Source organism: Dasypus novemcinctus, chromosome 14, assembly GCF_030445035.2.
Source record: "Dasypus novemcinctus isolate mDasNov1 chromosome 14, mDasNov1.1.hap2, whole genome shotgun sequence".
NCBI lineage: Eukaryota > Metazoa > Chordata > Mammalia > Cingulata > Dasypodidae > Dasypus > Dasypus novemcinctus.
The window spans coordinates 47,894,629-47,914,824 of NC_080686.1; the positions used below are offsets into that span (position 1 = coordinate 47,894,629).

Consider the following 20,196-nt stretch of genomic DNA (forward strand, 5'->3'; position numbering starts at 1 on the left):
TTATTGTTTAGATTCTACTTACTCTGTTTTCTTAAAAGTATGGTTCATTGTGAAAAATTATGTGGTAGGAGATGGAGACTATATCTTTACTTCTTTTCATAGTTTTTAATCCTTTCAGGTGAGCTTCTTAATTGGCATACTTTTCTTCTGGACAGTGATGAAGAGAATATTGGTTTACATTTTTAAATCTTGGAAAGACTTTATTTTCAGTGTTAACAATGTAGGCATATACCACCTATTATTTTATAAACTTATTGAACCTATAAAACCTGTGTGCTTGCTCTCTATGCTGATAGAACTCCCATAAAGATTCTCAAGTTTGAATGGCAATTCTTAGAGATGCATAATCAGCTAATGTCTACAAATTAAAATATTTTCCTTCCTGTGAGCTAAATAATAAGTGCTTACCAAACTTCAACTGATGATGGTCATTGAATAAATGGATGCATTTAAAATTTATTATGGCATCATTAGTATCTTCATGATTTTCACCATATCTTCAGGCCATTCACACTAGTTTCTTATTTTCCTAAATTTGACATATTTTAAGAAATTAATTACCTCTTTTAGTTACAACATAAATAATATAAATGAGGTCACTGGCCTAATGTTCTGGTTATATTTGTTTTTTATTTTTTCTAATCCACATTAAATTAATCATGCAAGTATTAAAATAAAAATTGTTTTACCATGTATCAGCTAAAATCATCCCATGTACAGCTAGTGGTATGAGAATCACACGTTAGAAAAGACAGATAAATTACTGTATTGTCTACTGACTGAGGAGAGTGTCCAATGGTAATATTTCAGTTCTTCCATCTTTTTAATCTTTATAAAGCATCTTTTTCAGAGACTCTAAAAAGCAAATATCATTTTATTTGGTAATAGATAAGGCTAACATGGCTTAGTTGGAAGATATATACTGATAAGTCTGAATAAGTTCTTTAGTATCTTAATAGCATAAATATAATTATATAAATAGACTTCATAAGTAAAATAGTTTATTACATAGGACACAATATAATGGGACATTTGTTAAGGTTAGACAATTCTCACATAACACCATTTATCTTGAGTGCTTTATTTTTCACTCTTGGTAATTGGTTTTCTGGCAGTTTACAAGAATTGAATGGTGTGAGGACTATAATGGCAAGAAATTATCTTTTAAACTTTTAATTTTTGCTTAATTTCAAACTCAGAGAAGAGTTGAAAAAATTTAAAACTGAGACAGATGACTTCAATATACTCCATACCCAGATACCCAGAATTACCAACTTTTAACATTTTGCCACATTTGTTATATCATTCTCTTTTCTTTCTACTTTCTAAACATTTGAGAGTAGGTTACATACATCATGCAACAAATTATCCTTTTTTTTTTTCAGTAGGTACCAGGGTTTAAACTGAGGACCTTGTACATGGGAAGCAGGTGCTCAAACCACTGAGCTACACCTTCTCCCTGCACTTTTTTTTTTTTTTTTTTTTTAGAAATTTAGCCTTGTTATATTCTTTTTTTTTTTTTTTTTTTTAAAAAGATTTATTTATTTATTTAATTTCCCCTCTCCCCTGGTTGTCTGTTCTTGGTGTCTATTTGTTGCGTCTTGTTTCTTTGTCTGCTTTTGTTTCTTTGTCCGCTTCTGTTGTCGTCAGCGGCACAGGAAGTGTGGGCGGCGCCATTCCTGGGCAGGCTGCACTTTTCTTTTCACGCTGGGCGGCTTTCCTCACGGGCACACTCCTTGCGCGTGGGGGCTCCCCCACGCGGGGGACACCCTTGCGTGGCACGGCACTCCTTGCGCGCATCAGCACTGCGCATGGCCAGCTCCACACGGGTCGAGGAGGCCCGGGGTTTGAACCGCGGACCTCCCATGTGGTAGACGGACGCCCTAACCACTGGGCCAAAGTCCGTTTCCCTTTTTTTTTTTTTTTTTTTTTTTTTTACTATCACTCCTTCTTTGTCATAAATCCAGATTTTTTGAACTTCAATTGACATAGGTTCTTATTTGCCAAAGGGTTGCATCTCAGGGCACTGTAATTTGTGTTTTTAACTTGGGCATGGTATGGTAAACAGTGGGTCTTTGTGTGATGCCTCATTATCTGGACAAGCTGTCATCTTATGCTTTGGCAGTTTAGTGATAAGGAGCTTTATTGTAGTAAAATCTTAAAGAAATGGTGTTATCAACAGTGTTGCCAGTGGGAGTGTTTGCTGAGCAACTTGGTTTTTTAGGAAGGTCTAAATGGCATACAGCTTCAGTAAATGTTTGACCAAAATTTGCCTTCCCTTTTACTACAAGGGTAGTCAGAGGACTGTTAAAGCATAAGAAGATAGAAACTTCTAGAGGACTGTTAAAGCATAAGTAGATAGAAACTTACCAGTTCAATTTTTTGTTATAACAAATTTGGATTTCTTACAATTACATTTGAATATTATAGTTTCTACATCTTAAATTTAGATACCATGTGTCATTTCAAAAGCAATAACAATGAAAATGAGAATTGGAATTCTTAATACCACTCTTCAAGTTTCTTTGGAGGCAACTACATCTTAATGTCATACCATCTTTTTCATATATGTCCTTTCTGTAAGCTACATTGACAAAACAATCAGGTAAATATTTTATGTAAAATTTAAATAAAATTTAAAATTGCTACAATGTGTGGAAATTATATTTCTATGTATGTTTAAATGTAATCTGCATTTCCTATTTCTACTAACAGGGTACAAACTTCTGAAGAGCTTTGCATTATTTATCATACTGTACCACATAGGTTGTGGGTAGGCAAAGGAAAATGTTGTTTATCATGCGAGGATTGATAATCTTTAAAAATTATCTTTTAAACTAAGATATTTATTTATTATTTTTTAACCTAAAAAGTGAAGAAGAGAGACATGGTGTGTTGTAATTTTTGGAGAGGAAAAATAGAAAGCCAAATTTTACTTTCACTAATTTAGAACAAACTAAAACAATGAAGTAATAAAGGTGATGTAGGCAGTCTTAAATAGAAGTTAGCTCAAAGGAGAACTGAGAGCTGAAAGTTTCATCCAGTCATTAGCCATGGAATAGACTAATGCATTTTAAAAATAGTAAGCCATAATCAGCAAACAAAATAAAAGTTGATTGAATATTCTTAAATACTTAACTACAATTTTAAACTGATCCTGGTCCCCTGTAATAATAGCATATGTGAAATTCTACAAATATAATACACTAACATAGCCTAATGTGCCAAAGACTAATAAATCGTTCTGTGAGATTCAAAAAAAATTTTTTTTGAAGATTTATTTATTTATTTTTCTCCCCTTCCCTCACCCCCCACCCCGGTTGTCTGTTCTCTGTGTCTATTTGCTGCATCTTCTTTGTCCGATTCTGTTGTCAGCGGCACAGGAATCTGTGTTTCTTCTTGTCAATTCTCCGTGTGTGCGGCACCATTCCTGGGCAGGCTGCACTTTCTTTCGTGCTAGGCAGCTCTCCTTATGGAGCGCACTCCTTGCGCGTGGGGCTCCCCTATGCGGGGGACACCCCTGCATGGCAGGGCACTCCTTGCGCGCATCAGCACTGCCCGTGGGCCAGCTGCACACGGTTCAAGGAGGCCCAGGGTTTGAACCGGAGACCTCCCATGTGGTAGATGGACGCCCTAACCACTGGGCCAAGTCCGCCACCTAGATTCAAAAATTTTAAGTCCTCCCCTTCTAGTCCTAAGCTGGCTAAGCAGCTGCACTTCTAAAATGCAAAATATAAAGTAAATATAAACAGGAGCATAAAAGCAATTTCATAGGAGAACATAGTATCTGCCCAATTAGTCTAGTGTAATCTGAATTTAACCAAGAACTATTGCCCTGCATTTATTACTCCACAGGTCAACAGTATTAAGTTTAGAAAAATCTTACCTAAATCTTGTTGATAGGGAAGCAGACATGGCTCAACTGACAGAGCGTCTGCCTACCATATGGAGGGTCCAGGGTTCGATACCCAGGGCCTCCTGATCCGTGTGGTAAGCTGGCCCATGAGCAGTGCTGCCATGCAAGGAGTGCCGTACCACGCAGGGGCTCCCCCACTTTGGGGTGCCCCACGTGCAAGGAGTGTGACCTGCAAGGAGAGCCGCCCCATGTGCAAAAAGCGCAGCCTACCCAGGAGTGGCGCTGCACACACGGAGAGCTGACGCAGCAAGATGACACAACAAAAAAAGAGATGGTTTCCCCGGTGCCACATGACAATACAAGCAGATGCAGAAGAACACACAGCAAATGGACACAGAGAGCAGACAATGGGGGTGGGGGTGGGGTGGAGAGAAATAAACAAAATAAATCTTTTAAAAAATCTTGTTGATAAAGCGTGAGCCCTGAGTTTTGATGGAAAGAATTCCTAGGCTTTTCTAAGAATTGGCACAAAGAACTGGTTTAACAATTGATAGCCTTTTTCTTTTCAGCAAATTTTTAAAATTGTCTTTTTTAAAAAGATACACAGATCACACAAAATGTTACATTAAAAAATATGAAGTTTCCATATATCCCACTCCCCACCTCACCCCCCAACTGATAGCCTTTTGATAGCTGTTTCCTTTAGAGCCCAAAGGATATAGAAACAAAGTCAGAGTAATATCTTAGAATATAATGACTAATACCATATCTTAAAGGTTATTTTTATTCTGGATTTTAAAACTGAGTTTCTTCAATAATTACAGAAATCTCATAAAGTTTCAGCAATATAAATCAACTTGCGTTATCAATCTCTGATCTTTAACAGTTTTTAGGAAAAAGGTCTATTTCACTATTTTTTCATTGTGTAATTCATTATTTCTCAATGAGTGAACATATATGATGGGAATTTCCTGTAACTGTTTGTGAAAATGTAGATTCCAAGGTCAAATCCTTCACAAATGCTGATTTAATTTCTAAGGTTGGACCCAAGAAACTACAGTTTTAACAAACAAAGCAGATGTTTCCCCCTAAAGTTTAGGAATTGCTGATGGAAGTGATTTTTAACTTCCTGAGACAGACATAATATTTTGAAGCCTAATTGAAATGATGGCTAATCTATTTGAACCCACTACTCTAAAAATGACTAAAATCAAGTAATACAACATAAATATAAGCTTTTAAAATAATTTTAATTTTGTCAACTCCTCTACCTGTATCTATAGCTGAATGTTCTTCCTTCAACTTAAAACTAAAACCTCCTTAAGAAACACACTGGCTAATGGTCATAAAGCTAATTATCAAAACTTGATGCCAAATCACGTAAAGAAAACTATTCTCAGCTTAAAATCTTCAGATGTTATTGTATTGACCAGTATTTTCATGTTTTACTTGAGTTTTAATTGTAAAGTTGTTTACATAATTCCTTCATTAAAATATAGGCTATCTGGCTAGTAATAAAGTTCTGTGCCTGTGAATGGGAAACATTCTTTTAATAGTTGGTGGACTCACTTTTACTAGTTAATGCTCATGTGGGAGTATTTCATTTCTTTTCAGAGATCTTTTCTTGCTAGTTTATTGAAATTTTTAAATTAAGCAAAATCTTTTTTTCTGATTTAATTTTTATTCAAAATCTTTTTTCATGACTCTCCATTCTTATTTTACTGCTAAATGCAATATATATTGTCTACTATGTTCAAAATGTATAATGACTATAAGTCATTAAAAATTTAGTCCCGATTCTCAGGAGTCTTTAAATCTGGTGGGGAAAATACTTTCTTCCATCAGACTGTGTGTGTGATCGCGTTTACATCAACGGTTTGGGATGTCACTATAGCACAAGAACCTGCATAATACCCTAAGTTAATACAGTACAACTTGGTTCTAATCATGTATTAAGAACACTGTTCTGGGCGTAGGAGGTCTAGGGTGAGTTCGATCTTCGCCAGCAACTAGCGGCCAGTCTTTGGGCAATTCACAACCTCTCCATCTTTACCACTGTTTCTCCATCTAAGAAACAAAGCGTTTGTTGATGATTGCAGACGAGGATAAAGCCTACCCTAAAACTCCATGGTTCTGATTTTCCCGTTTTCCAAATCCTAAAAGGTGATTTATGGAATAAAGCCCTGCACTCGGTCCAAGCTATTGAAATGTATGGAAACGATTCTAGAGCTCGAAAAGAGAAATATGAGCAAAGGCAGCAAAAACCAGCCCAATGAAAAGAAGTGACTTTAGGCTAAACTTGTTTGGTTCTACAAACGGAGAACCTACCAGCTTCAAAGCTCAGACATTTATTATCATTGGGCATAGTGATTTCCTGCCCAGTTCTTCTTCTCCTTTCCTCCCAAACTGCTGCGGGAGATCACCTCCCCTAGGGCCAGTTCGCCAGCAGCAAGGAGGCGAGTGCGAAACACACACTCCCCCACAACCCCCAGCGCCTCCTTCCTCAGAAAAATGCGTTTCCAAGCAACGGCGGCCGCGGCGTCACTTCCTGCCATTTAAACTCGGCTCCCCACCCCCTCGCCGCCCCTTCTCCTCGCTTCCACTCCCCCTCCCCTCGGCTGTGGGCTTCGTTCACGCTCCCCGGGGTTTGGGCAGGGGGCGGAGGCCCGGCGCGCTGTGCGGCCCCGAGTCTGGTGGGCGCCGCGCACCTGTTTGCAGGACCCCGCGACCCTCGTCGGGCTCTCGCCGAGCGGCAGCTGCGGAGCCCACCCGGCAGGTGGCCGCGGGCGGGGGGGACGGCGAGCGGTGGTGCGCGGCGCCCGACCTGCGCGGCGCCGCGACGCGATGGCGGCGGCCGAGCCCGCGAGCTCGGGCCAGCAGGCGCCTCAGGGCCAGGGCCAGGGCCAGCGGCCGCAGCCGCAGCCGCCTCAGCCGCAGCCGCCTCAGCCGCCGCAGCAGTTCGGAGGCGGCGGGGGCGGCAGCAGCAGGCACGAGAAGAGCCTGGGGCTCCTCACCACCAAGTTCGTGTCGCTCCTGCAGGAGGCCAAGGACGGCGTCCTAGATCTCAAAGCGGTGAGCGCGGAGGCGGGGACGGGGGCGGACTTCGGAGCCCGCAGCCCGGGGAGCAGCGCCCCGCGTCGTCGCGTGCGGTCGGGCGGCGCGGGGTGGACGTGCCCGGCGGGGATCCGGCAACCCGGAAGCCGGGCCATGTGGCCTGCGCCTGGGCCCAGGACGCCGGGATGGGGGAGGGACGAGGGGCCGGGATGGCCCCGACCGGCCGCGGAACCAATGGGATCCGCTGGCCGCGCCGGCTCTCGACAAAGAGGCCCTGGACCGCGAGCGCGCCCGCGTGGCTGCCGTCCCCGGGCTCAGGGACCGCAGGGGGCCCGAGTGCCCTTGCGGCGCCGCGTCCACCTGTGGCACAGAGCAGGGGACACCTGGGCGCTTTTCCAGGAGACACCTCGGGATCGAATTTGGGGAGTTGATAGTTTTAATAGGCGATTCTAGTTGAAATCGTATTCTCGTTGTAAAAAGAAAAAAAAAAATTGAGCGCGATTTTGTTACCTTTTCCGGATGAAAGAAAAAAAAGTGAACTTGTCTTCAAACCCCTCTCGTTCAAGTCTTTAAAATAGTAATAAAAACACTTCCTTGTGCACTTGTTTTCATCATCCTCATAATCAGGAGGGAATATTTGTGACTAATTCATCTTGTTAGAGGTCTAAAAATGAGATTTGCCAGCACACGAAACGGGAATGTTTATAATTTGCACCCAAAGAAGTGGAAGCGCTTCACGCCTCACGAGAAGGTGTGCTTCGCCTTTTGATACAGTTCAGATTTTTCAGACAACATGCGTGGAGAGCTGTGTGTGGTCATACCAAGTGAACGGTTATGTTCGAGGCAGGATTTGGAAGGATTCCACAACACTGAGGAAAAAGAGACTGTGGTCACTTGTATTAAAATTCTACTGGCGCACCGAGTTTAAGAACCAAAGCTTGAAACACCACTCTCTCCTGGACGTCACACCCACTAAATCTGGTGTTGCTGGGAGGATTGGTCCTAGCATCCAGGGAGTGCCCAGATGACCTTACGTGTCTTGAGGGTGTCACGTTGATGATCCGGATTGTGCACAAAGCCAGGGAAGCCGAATCTGAGCGGGAACGTGCCCTCCAGTACTTTTCTGAATGTAGGGACCGAAGAAACTCAGGGACCAAATTGATGTCTTCTGCCTCGGTGTAGCCCAGAGCGCGCTCCCTCTGTTCCCTAAATGTAGTAGTACTCAGTAAGTGTTTATTGAATTAAATTATCTAAATTGTTCTACTTTATGTAAAAGAAGCATTATGCACTTACTTTGTATTGGGTATGTTTTTACCCTCTTCTTTTTGAAATTTTACTTCTGGAACTATTCTCCCACCTTTAGAAATGCTGGTTCTTTCTCTGTCTCTGTCTCTTTCTTTTTTTTTTTTTCCCCATGAGCTATTTCTCCCTCCCTCCCTAAAAGTGTTTTATGGCATATATAGTCTTTAAATTGTAGTCTGTTAAAATGGATCCTGTTTAAAGAATTCCATGAGGTCATTAGAGAAAGAGGGGGTGTTGTGAAATACAAGGTGCATAATTACATTCAAAATATAGATATTCATCTGTAGCCCATGCCTTTAGTAAAAGCAGCCAGGGAAGTTTGGGGTCATCCAAATAAGACTGAACCCTGAGGGCAGAACCTTCAGGGTTTCTTCCTCAACTTGCCCTTGGAATATGATGGAAAGTTGCCTTTCCTTGACTTTAAGTTCTTTGGCTTCTTCCTGCTTTTTCTGTGGCTATTTTATGCCTCTACGGAAGTCGTAGTATTTGGTGTTGCATAACAACATTGTTTCATTGACCTGGAACTCACCTTAAAATTCAAAGGTTTTTGTCTTAACATTAGGTCCCATTATATTAACCACTTCTAATCCTAAAGAAGAGTTTGAGTTCATTCTTTTTCGCATACGTATGTGAAAAATACATTTTATTTTTTCATTTATTTACATACATGCATGTAAATCCTATATGTAAAAATCTTTCATTGAAATCTGTCCAATGATTTTTCTTCTTATGCATCTTAATAAAAGATAATTAAGACATTTTTGACAGTACATATTGAAGATGGACTAACACAACTACAAGTTTCCTTTAATTTGAAATTATAAAGCCACATGTACTCACTTTGGGTAGGGGGTGTATTTTAGCATAAGTTATTCATAACCTCTCTTGCATACCACATTCTTTAAAAAATGCTGTTAAACATTAATGTGAATATCAGGAAAACAGGCATTAATATAGAAAAATTATGGTAGCAAAGATGACATTTTAAAAATTGATCAACCTTCACATAAAAATCCAGTGTTTGAGAAACCATATGGATGCTCTTTCTTTTTGATTTATGACATAAAGTGCTGAAAAAAAAGGAAATAATGTTCCGAGCGATACATTTCTTTTTGTAACATAACTAATTGAGGACATATCTTCACAGATCAGATCAATTTTAATATGGCTGTTCTGGTATAATTTAACATTTAGGAGGGAATGGAAACACCTTGGAAGACTTTGAGAAAGTTTTAGTCAGTATCTTCCTCCCACCCCCACCACATTACACTCATTATAATAGTGGGAGTGGAGTGCTTACTATGTCTTTCTGCCAGTGACTATGGGATGAGAAATTATATATGGTCCTTACAAGCTATGTGGATAGCTAGTTTATGTTGATAATAGCTAGCATTTTTTGTCTATTTATTATGTGCCAGACAATTTACATACCTTTAAATCTCTTGACAAGGAGGAAAATGAATGCAAGAAAATTTAAATAACTTGCCAAAGTCATGTAGTAAAGAGTGGCAGAGCTAACAGTTTAAACTAGAATGTTTGTTTTTATTCTATAGGCTATAATCCCTTTCAATAGTCAAAAATAAATTAACATCTTAAGTTTTTCATTTGCATAAGGACATGAAATCTATTTTGTAAGAGAAAATGCATGACTCTTTTATGCATGTACTCATCCATGGTAGAGAAGGAGACACCAAGCGACCAGTATTGAAATTGAGAGTACTAATGGCAAATCTCACATGTCCCTTCAGTCTTTATGCTATTCCACAAGTTAAACCAGGGCTCTGTTTTTCGAGAGCTAGGATTTTGAAGACCTGTTAGGATAATCTTGATAAAATATCCATATGTTGTTTTAAAAATTCCTATTAAATATAATATATAAATGAGTTTTCTATATTTTATTTGCCATTTTGGTACAATGTTGAATGTTGAAAAGCATGATCAAGATTACTTATCTCTTAAATTGTAGTTGTTCAAATACAATTGCCTGAAAAGTACCTGGGTTAATGTGATAAAGAATTTATGATGTTTCTTATGTCACAGGTCCCTGACTCATACCCCTTTAGGATAAGATAATACACAACCTGGAAGAGACAAGTAACTTAATCTAACGTTTTAGGTTGTGACACCAAGGGATAATTTTGGGAAAAATTAGCCTAGGGAGAGATAACCAGACCTATAGTGCACACTTTAAAATTTTCAGGAGGGAAGCGGACTTGGCCCAGTGGTTAGGGCGTCCGCCTACCACATGGGAGGTCCAAGGTTCAAACCCCGAACCTCCTTGACCCGTGTGAAGCTGGCCCATGTGCAGTGCTGATGCACACAGAGTGCCCTGCCATGCAGGGGTGTCCCCTGCGTAGGGGAGCCCCACGTGCAAGGAGTGCACCCGGTAAGGAGAGCCTCCCAGTGCGAAAGAAATTGCAGCCTACCCAGGAATGGTGCCACACGCACGAAGAGCTGATACAACAAGATGATACAACAAAAAGAAACACAGATTCCCGGTGCCACTGATAAGGATAGAAGCGGTCACAGAAGAACACACAGCGAATGGACACAGAAAGCAGATAACTGGGAGCGGTGACATGGAGAGAATTAAAAGTAAATAAATAAAATAAAATTCTCAGGAGGCTGAGCTCCACAACACTAATTAATAATAGCTAATACCAAAAGACAGGCACTATGGGAGATACTTTACATTTATGAACTCATTTTATTCTCATAACAAAACTGTAAATATATATCTCCATTTCGCTAATTAGGAAATTGAGGCATAACTTGCCCAAAATCCACAGTAAATAAGATATGAACTCTGATCAGTGCCCTTAACAACTATGTTATGCAAAAGGTGGACCAACTTCAAAATTGTTGCCTGAATTGAAAAATAACTTTACTAAGTTAAAAAAAAGGTGGGGAAGCCAGTTATCTCATTTTTCCAGGTCTGCGAGGGACAAATTGGCCTATAGTTTAAGTCAGTATTTCTGGGTTCTTGGTCTTGATCCTGCCACTTTCCAGCAGTATATTCTTGAGTAAGTTATGGAATTTCTAAATTGCATATACTTGTCCCGAGGAGGAAGTAGAGGTGAAACACCAGAATCTTCTGGAATTCTTTTTAAAAATATAGGTTCTAAGATCAGACCTGAGAAATATGATTCTCTAGGGCAGGGAAAGGGGCCTAGGAAACTGCATTTTTTAAAAATACCCCAGGTAAGTTTGATGACTGCTGAGTCTGAGACCCAGTGAACAGTGGAATGAGTTCTGCTTTTTCTTTTCCACCTTCAGCTGTTTTGCAGGATGGGGGGTTAATGGGGAGAAGGACTGACCTGTTAGGGGTACTTAAGAATGATGAGAGAGCTACTCTTTGGAAAATGTTGAATGCTGAAGAACACTGCCCCTTTATATGCTCTTGAACAACCTCTGCTGTCTCTAAGTTGCAACATATTATAGCTTTTTCAATCTGAAGTTAATTCAGGGATGTAATTTTTAGTAGAAGTGAGTCAGCTTTGAGAGTACTATCTATAAACGTGTAGTATTGAAATCCACTTTTATGTAAAAATCCATTTGTACTATTAGGGAAAATTACAAGTTTTGAATTTAATTGTTTAAAAAGGAGAAAAATATCAGTGCAACTTCAGCTGACTCTCCTGCATCATTTATGTTCCAGGAACTAAGTGATGAGATGATGCTCAGAATGATGCAAGAGCCTCAGTCATTGAGGAAGGATCCTTTCCTTTAATTAAGAGTAGGCAGGAGGGAAGCAGACTTGGCCCAGTGGATAGGGTGTCTGCCTACCACATGGGAGATCCAAGGTTCAAACCCCAGGCCTCCTTGACCGGTGTGGAGCTGGCCCATGCACAGTGCTGATGTGCGCAATGAGTGCCCTGCCACACAGGGGTGTCCCCTGCGTAGGGGAGCCCCATGCACAAGGAGTGCACCTCGTAAGGAGAGCCACCCAACGCGAAAGAAAGTGCAGCCTGCCCAGGAATGGTGCCACACGCAGAGAGCAGCAAAAAGAAACACAGATTCCTCATCTGATAAGGATAGAAGCGGTCACAGAAGAGCACACAGCGAATGGACAGAGAGAGCAGACAACTGGGGCGGGCGGGCGGCGGGGGGGGGGGGGGGGGGTGAGAAATAAATAAAATAAATCTTTGAAGATTCTCAACAACAGTAGGAATAAGGAGTTTCTAGTTGAGCTTCTCAGTTAATGGGAGATTGTAATAACCAGAGTGTCCAGGAATTTTAGGTAAGCTTTCACTGTTGTGCAGATCTTTCCATAGTTTTGTTTCCCACTAAAGCTGACACATGAATAGAAAAATAAGAAGTTATGCTGAGAAGCTTCTAAGCATACAGAATCTAACATGTCCACATTTGTTAAATGTCCATGTTTTGGAAGTTTTAATTATTCTTTCCTTAAGTCATAAATGAATGTGAATGTGGAGAAGTTATATCTCAGTCTAGAGCAGGGATTCTTAACCAGGGGTCCACAGACTGGGTCTGTGGAAAGATTTCATGGGGTCCAGGACCTTGACTTGAAAATTCATAAAAACATTCTTGTGGGGACATGTTGGTGCGGGTGTGATGTATTTATTAAATAATACACAGTGTAGGGTGGGCTTAGTATGATTTTTATTTTGATGTAGCATGTTCTAAGTGCAATAGATAACTGCAAAAAGGTTGGTAAGATGGCAGAGATGGTTTTATGAGGCCATGGGAAAATTCGAATTTCTAATTGCTGAAAATAACTGTTAGAGTAGATGTTGGACCATGTTAGGTTATCAGGTATTGAAATTATGGGAAAGTTGTAAAATGTAATTTTGAATAATCCAAAAATTTAATTTAAAGACATGTCGATGTTAAGCATAATGAAACTGTGCTGCCACATTTTGAGAAGGGGTCCATGCTTTTCATCTGACACAGCAGAGGGGTCTGTGGAACAAAAAAGGTTAAGAACCCCTTCTCTGGAGTTTGGTTTGTGTTCTCTGATGATGTCTAGTCTTGGGAAGGTTTGGATGGGGTGGAACAGGGTGGGAGTATGGTATGTTTATGTGAGAAATGTTATCTCACAACAGAATATATACCCAGCATGGGCTTTGTTGTGGTAGTTTTTGTTTGGTTATTTCTGTTGACCTTGTGTGAAGAAGGCTTTGTGATGTACTGCTAGTAACTGCATTGTACCTTAAGTTCTGAGTAAATATTGCTAACTAGAACTTTTTTTTTCCCATCTAATTTAGAAAATAATTGAATCTGTTAACTTAGTTGTAATATTAGGCACTGTTGTATCTAATAAATTCCTACTTTGGCAGGTAAATTTTTAAAGAAGCCAATTTTTTAAACACAAGTATTCTAAGTTCATTGTGAAAATATTAGGCAGTCTGTTTCCCTTGAGCAGCCCAGATGCTGAATGAAGCTGAAGTGCTCGGGCAGGGTTCGGCTCCTGGAGAAACCGGGCACGGAGCTGGCCTATTTCCTGCGCTCTAGAGAGGCGCCACCTCCTAGAACTGAGTGATCCTAGTAGTGCTGAAGTTTTCCTTTTGAATGGCTCACTTACTTTTGGTCATGATTGTTGGAAAATGTGTATCTCTAAACAATAACCCTCTAAAATTTCCAATTTCCAGCCACAAGGAGAAGAATCTTTAAAAAGAAAAAAAAGTTTGCAAAAGAACAATTCAGATTGGTATAGAACATCACAGTTGCTATGCTGAGTGCCATGTGGCTCAGTGGTTGAGCACTGTCTTCCTACTTACAAGGTACCTGGCTCAGGTACCTAAAAGAAAAAGAAAAAAAAGAAAGAGCATGAAAACATAATACTCAGAAAATATGAAATAAATAATAAATTGGAACCCATTTACTAAAGTGCATGTGAATGTCTTCAGTTCCTTTGTCTTTTTAATAAAGTTGTTTAGGTGAAAAGGCAGAATTCAGGCATATGTTGTTTGCACTGACAAAAATAAAGGTCTCAGAAAGGTTTAATTAAGGCACAGCAGATAATGGGAAAGTAAAATTAGATCAGGGCGGAAGTACTAATTATCAGATTAAGTCTTTTTTTTTTTTTTTAGGAGGTACTGGGATTGAACCCAGGACCTCATACATGGGAAGCAGTCACTCAACCACTGAACTACGTCTGCTCCCTGAAGTATACTTTAATGTCAAGTGCACTAAGTGGGGTTAACTTAAGAATAAAATCATAATTCAAGGATGAATTATAAAAGTCAAGTGCCTTTGTTAGTTAAAGCAAACCATGAGTAGTTGAATAGGAATGGCTGTTGATGTGGATTTCATATATATTTTCTGGAAGTGTGCTATTTTATACCATTTCTTTACTATATTAAGTTTGAAAATAAATATTTCTTAGAAATATTTTTTGTATTTTAATTTTTTGCCAATTAAGACATCCTTCCCCAATTATTTGTCCAAGTTTCCCTTTTATATGTTAAATTTAAATGATATGTTTGTGAAGAGGATGGTATTTTTTCTGGTTTATCTTTTTTTTTTTTTAATAAACTTTAGAGTAGTTTTAAGTTTACAGAAAAATTGCATGGAAAGTATGGGTTTCCACATCCCCCCTTCTCATGCACACATAGATTCCCCTATTATTAACATCTTGCATTAGGGAACATTTTTACAATTGGCGAATCAATATTGATTAGTTATAAATAAAGTCCATAGTTTGCATTAGGGTTCACATTTTGGGTTGTACAGTTTTATGGGCTTTTGACAAATGCATAATGTCATGTATCCATAATTACAGTATCATACAGAATTATTTCACTACCCTAAAAGTCCCTGTACTCGGCCTATATATCCCTCTCCCTGCTCCCTGAACCCCTGGCTTTTTACAGTCTCTAGTTTTCCCATTTCCAGAGTGTCTTATAGTTGGTATAGAGTATGTAGCCTTGTCAGACTGGCTTCTTTCATTTAGCAGTGTGCATTTAGGTTCCTCCATGTCTTGTCTTAGTTTAATAGTTCATTTGTTTTGCAAATCATTTGCAAATTTGCAAGCAGTGTGAGTTGGTTAACAATCCCGCACAGGTACATGGCACCAATTTGGCCTGGATGATGCAGGATAATCACTGGAGCATTGAAGCCAGCTGCTTCCTTGGGTGGGTTATTTTTGCTGTCACCAGCCACATTGCCATGATGAACATCTTTTATAGACACAGTCTTGACATTAAAGCCCACATTGGCCCCACAAAGAGCCATACTGACTTCATGGTGCATTTCGACCTACTTCAGTTGTCAGTAACCACCACACCACGTAGTACCAATACCACCAATTTTTTTTTTTTTTTTTTTTTTTTTTTTGACATCCTGGGCTAAGTGACAGGATGCAATCCAGAGCTTTAAGCAGCGCGGCTGCACTGGCATTGTCATCCTTAAGGAGACTTTCTGTCCCTTGAACCAAGGTGTGTGAGCACTTGGCTCCAGCATGTTATCACCATTCCCACCAGAAATTGGCACAAATGCTCCCATCTTGGGGTTGTGGCCAATTTTTTTTTTTAACTTTATTTGGTACATTTAATAATTGAAAGCATAATCAATAATTTAAAAAGAAAAAGAAAATACATAGACTTACTGTGATCATAGGCTTATTGTGATTCTCATAATGGAAGAAGTTATATCACTGATGTGGAGACAGTGGCCACTGGAGGTGCTGAAGGCAGGGAGAGGGAAAAAGAGGTAATATGGGGGCATTTTCGGGATTGGAATTGTCCTGAATGACATTGCAAGGACAGATACAGCCATTATATATCCTGACATAACCTACAAAATAGAGTGGGAGAGAGTGTAAAGTACAATGTAAACTATAATCCATGCTTTGTGGCAATGCTTCAAATGTGTTCATCAATGAATGAACCATACTAATGAAAGTAGTTGTTAATGTGGAGAAGGGTGGGAGGTGTGGGGAGTGGGGCATATAGGAATCCCTTATATTTTTTTGTGTAACATTTTGTGTAATCTAAGTATGTTTAAAAAGTAATAAAAAGTATATTAAAAAATACAGTTGAATAAAAACATACGTTTCTCAAATGTACTGGATACATACACATTTTTTTTTTAGAATCATACAATATGTTACACAATATATTTGGTTCATAGTAACACAGTCATACAGTATTTGTTCTTTTGTGTCTGGCTTGCTTTACTCAACATAATGTCCTTCAGGTTCATCCATGTTGTCAAATGCTTTACAACTTCATTTCTTCTTATTCCTGCAAAATATTCCATCATGTGAACACATCGCAGTTTATCCTTTTATCAATTGATGGACACCTGGGTTGTTTCCAGCTTTTGGCAATCATGAATAATGCCACTGTGAACCTAGGTGTGCAGATGTCTATTTGTGTCACTGCTCTCGGTTCTTCTGCGTATATACCCAGTAGTGGTATTTTAGGGTCACATGGCAAGTCTATATTCAGCTTCTTTAGGAGCTGCCAGACAGTCCTCCACAGTGGCGACATCATTCTCTATTCCCACCAACAGTCAATAAGTGTTCCTGTCTCTCCACATCCTCTCCAACACTTGTAGTTATCTGTCTTTTTAATAATGTCCATTCTGATATGTGTAAAATGACATCTCATTGTAGTTTTGATTTGCTTTTCCCTAATCATTAGTTATGTTGAGCATTTTTTCTTTTTTTTTTTTTTTGTCATTTGTATTTCTTTGGACAAATGTCTATTCAAGTCTTTTGCCCATTTTTTTATTGGATCATTTGACTTTGTTGAGTTGTAACATCTCTTTATATCCTGGATATTAAACCCTTATTGGACATGTGATTTCCAAATATATTCTTCCATTGAGTCAGCAGACTTTTTCACCCTTTTGGCAGAGTCCTATGAAATGCAGAAGTGTTTAATTTTGAGGAGGTCCCATTTATCTATTTTTTTCTTTTGTTGAGTGTGCTTTGGTATAAAGTCCAAGAAACCACCACCTACTATAAGATCTTGAAGTTATTTTCCTACATTTTCTTCTAATAATTTTATGATCCTGGTTTTTGTATTTAGGTTTTTGATCCATTTTGAGTTGATTGTTGTATAGAGAGTGAAATAGGGTCCTCTTTCATTCTTTTGGTTATAGATACCCAGTTTTCCCAGCACCATTTGTTGAAGAGACTGTTTTGTCCTGCTAACACGGACTTGGTAGATTTGTCAAAAACCAATTGACCATATAGCTGAGGGTTTATTTCTGGATTCTCAGTTCTGTTCCACTGATTGATGTGTCTATCTTTATGCCAGTACCATGCTGTTTTGACCACTGTAGCTTTGTAATGTATTTCAAGGTCAGGTAGTGAAATTCCTCCCATGTTGCTTTTCTTCTTTAGAATGCTTTGGCTATTCAGGTACACTTTCCCTTCCAATAAATTTGGTAATTGCCCTTTCTAATTCTGAAAAGTAGGCTGTTGGATTTTGATTGGTATTGAATTGAGTCTATAAATCAGTTTGGGTAGGATTGATATCTTCACGATATTTATTCTTCTAGTCTGTGGACATAGAATGTTTTTCCATTTATTTAGGTCTTTATTGATTTCTTTTAGCATTGTTTTGTAGTTTTCTGCTTATGGGTCCTGCACTTCTTTGGTTAAATTAATTCCTAGGTATTTGAGTCTTTTTGTTGCAGTTGTAAGTGGAATTTTTTCCCTGATTTCTTCCTCAGATTGCTCAGTACGAGTGTACAAAAACATTAGTGATTTTTGCGTGTTGATCTTGTATCCTGCCACTTTGCAGGATACTCTTTTATTAGCTCAAGTAGCTTTGTTGTGGATACTTCAGAATTTTTTAAATACAGGATCATGTCATCCACATGAGAGTTTTACTCCCTCTTTTCCAATTTAGATGCCTTTAATTTTTTTTTCTTGTCTAATTGCCCTAGCTAGAATTTCTAGTACAATATTGAATAACAATGGTGACAGTGGGCATCCTTGTTTGTTCCCAATCTTAGAGGGAAAGCTTTCAACATTTCCCCACTGAGTATGATATTGACTGTGGGATTTTCATATTTGTCTTTTATCATATTGAGGAATTTTCCTTCTATTCCTATCTTTTGAAGTGTTTTTACCAAAAAAAGATGCTGGATTTTCTTGAATGGCTTTTCTGCATCAATTGAGATGATCATGTGGCTTTTTTCCCTTCAGTTTGTTCATGTGCTTTATTACGTTGATTGATTTTCTTATGTTGAACCAGCCTTGAATACTGGGAATAAATCCCACTTGGTCATGATGTATATATCTTTTGATATGCTGTTGGATTCGATTTGCAAGTATTTTGTTGAGAAATTTTGCATTGATGTTCATTAGAGAGATTGGGTTGTAATTTTCTTTTCTGTAGTGTCTTTATCTGGCTTTAGTATTAAGGTGATGTTGGCTTCTTAAAATGTATTGGGTAATTTTCTCTCCTCTTCAGTTTTTTGGAAGAATTTAAACAGGATTGGTGTTAATTCTTTTTGAAATGCTTGGTAGAATTCACCTGTGAAGCCATTTGGTCCTAGACTTTTCTTTGCTGGGAGATATTTGACGATGGATTCTCTCTCTTTTTTTTTGGTAAGTATTTATTTTCATTTATTTATCTCCCTCCACCACCACCACCACCACCACTTGCACTCATGTCTGCTCTCTGTGTCCATTCGCTGCATGTTCTTCTGTGTCTGCTTGTCTCCCTTGGTTGTGTCATCTTGCTACGTCAGCTCTCTGCAGTGCAGGCCAGCTTGCCTTTCCCAGGAGGTCCTGGGAATTGAACTCGGCACCTCCCATATGGTAGATGGGAGCCCAATTGCTTGAGCTCCATATGCTTCCCTTCTCTCTCTTTAAGTGTGATTGGTTTGTTAAGTTCTTGTATTTCTTATAGTGTCATATTAGGTTGTTTGTGCATTTCTAGGAATTGGTCCATTTAATCTAGGTTGTCTAATTTGTTGGCATACAGTTTCTCATAATATCCTCTTTTGATCCTTTTTATTCCTGTGGGGTCAGTTGTAACTTCCCCCCTTTCATTTCTCATTGTATTTATTTTTATCTTCTCTCTTTTTTTCTTTGTTAGTCTAGCTAGGGGTTTCTAGGGGTTTGTCAATTTTATTGATCTTCTCAAAGAACCAGCTTTTGGTTTTGTTGATTTTCTCTATTGTTTTTGTTGTCGTTCTCAATTTCATTTATTTCTGCTCTAATCTTTACTATTTCTTTCCTTCTGCTTACTTTGGGATTGGTTTGCTGTTCTTTTTCTAGTTTCTCTAGTTGTTCAGGTAAATCTTTCAGTTTATAGCTCTTTTTTCATATAGGTGTTGAGGGCTGTAAGTTTACAGCCTTCACTGTATCCCATGTTTTGATAAGTTGGGTTCTCATTTTCATTTGTCACAATGTATTTACTGATTTCACTTGTAATTTCTTCTTTGACTCACTGATTATTTAGGAGTATGTTGTTTAGCCTCCACACATTTGCAAATTTCCTTTTTTCCTGTCTATTATTGATTTCCAGTTTCATTCCATTATCATCAGAGAATGGGCTTTATGTAATTTCATTCTTTTTATATTTACTGAGCGCTGCATTGTGCCCTAATGTGGTCTGTCCTGGAGAAAGATCCATGGGCACTTAAAAAGAATGTATAACCTGCTGAGTTTGGATGCAGCATTTTGTATATGTCTGTAAAGTCTAACTTATCATATTGTTCAAGTTCTCTGTTTCCTTGTTTATCTTCTGTCTAAGTGTTATATCTAATGAAGTGAGTGGTGTGTTGTAGAGATGGCTATTTCCCCCTTCAGTTTAGCCAGAATTTGACTCATCTATTTTGGGGCACCTTGGTTAGGTGCATAAATATTTATGACTGTTGTAGCTTCCTGATGGATTGTCCCTTTTATTAATATAAAATGGCCTTCTGTATCTCTTTTAACTTTTTTGCATTTAAAGTCTGTTTTGTTCAATATTAGTATAGCTATGCCAGAATTTTTTTGTTACTATTTGTGTGGAGTGTCTTTTTCCAACCTTACACTTTCAGCTGGTTTGTAT

The 20,196-nt window shown here is 38.9% G+C and overlaps 1 protein-coding gene and 1 long non-coding RNA gene across 2 annotated transcripts in view; one reads left to right on the forward strand and one right to left on the reverse strand.

Annotated features, from left to right (window-relative positions):
- Nucleotides 1-4,622: 4,622 nt before the first annotated feature.
- Nucleotides 4,623-6,654, reverse strand: LOC131273273 (uncharacterized). The gene is made up of 2 exons (XR_009180442.2): nt 6,565-6,654; nt 4,623-5,923 (listed from the first exon to the last, which is right to left on the reverse strand). It is a non-coding gene; the product is annotated as an uncharacterized lncRNA (long non-coding RNA).
- Nucleotides 6,655-6,700: 46 nt separating this feature from the next.
- E2F5 (E2F transcription factor 5) overlaps nt 6,701-20,196 on the forward strand; it is a 42,403-nt gene continuing 28,907 nt past the window's right edge. Inside the window, exon 1 of the mRNA XM_004474764.4 lies at nt 6,701-6,928. Coding sequence (XP_004474821.1) covers nt 6,701-6,928 — 228 coding nt within the window. The remainder of the gene's footprint in view (nt 6,929-20,196) is intronic.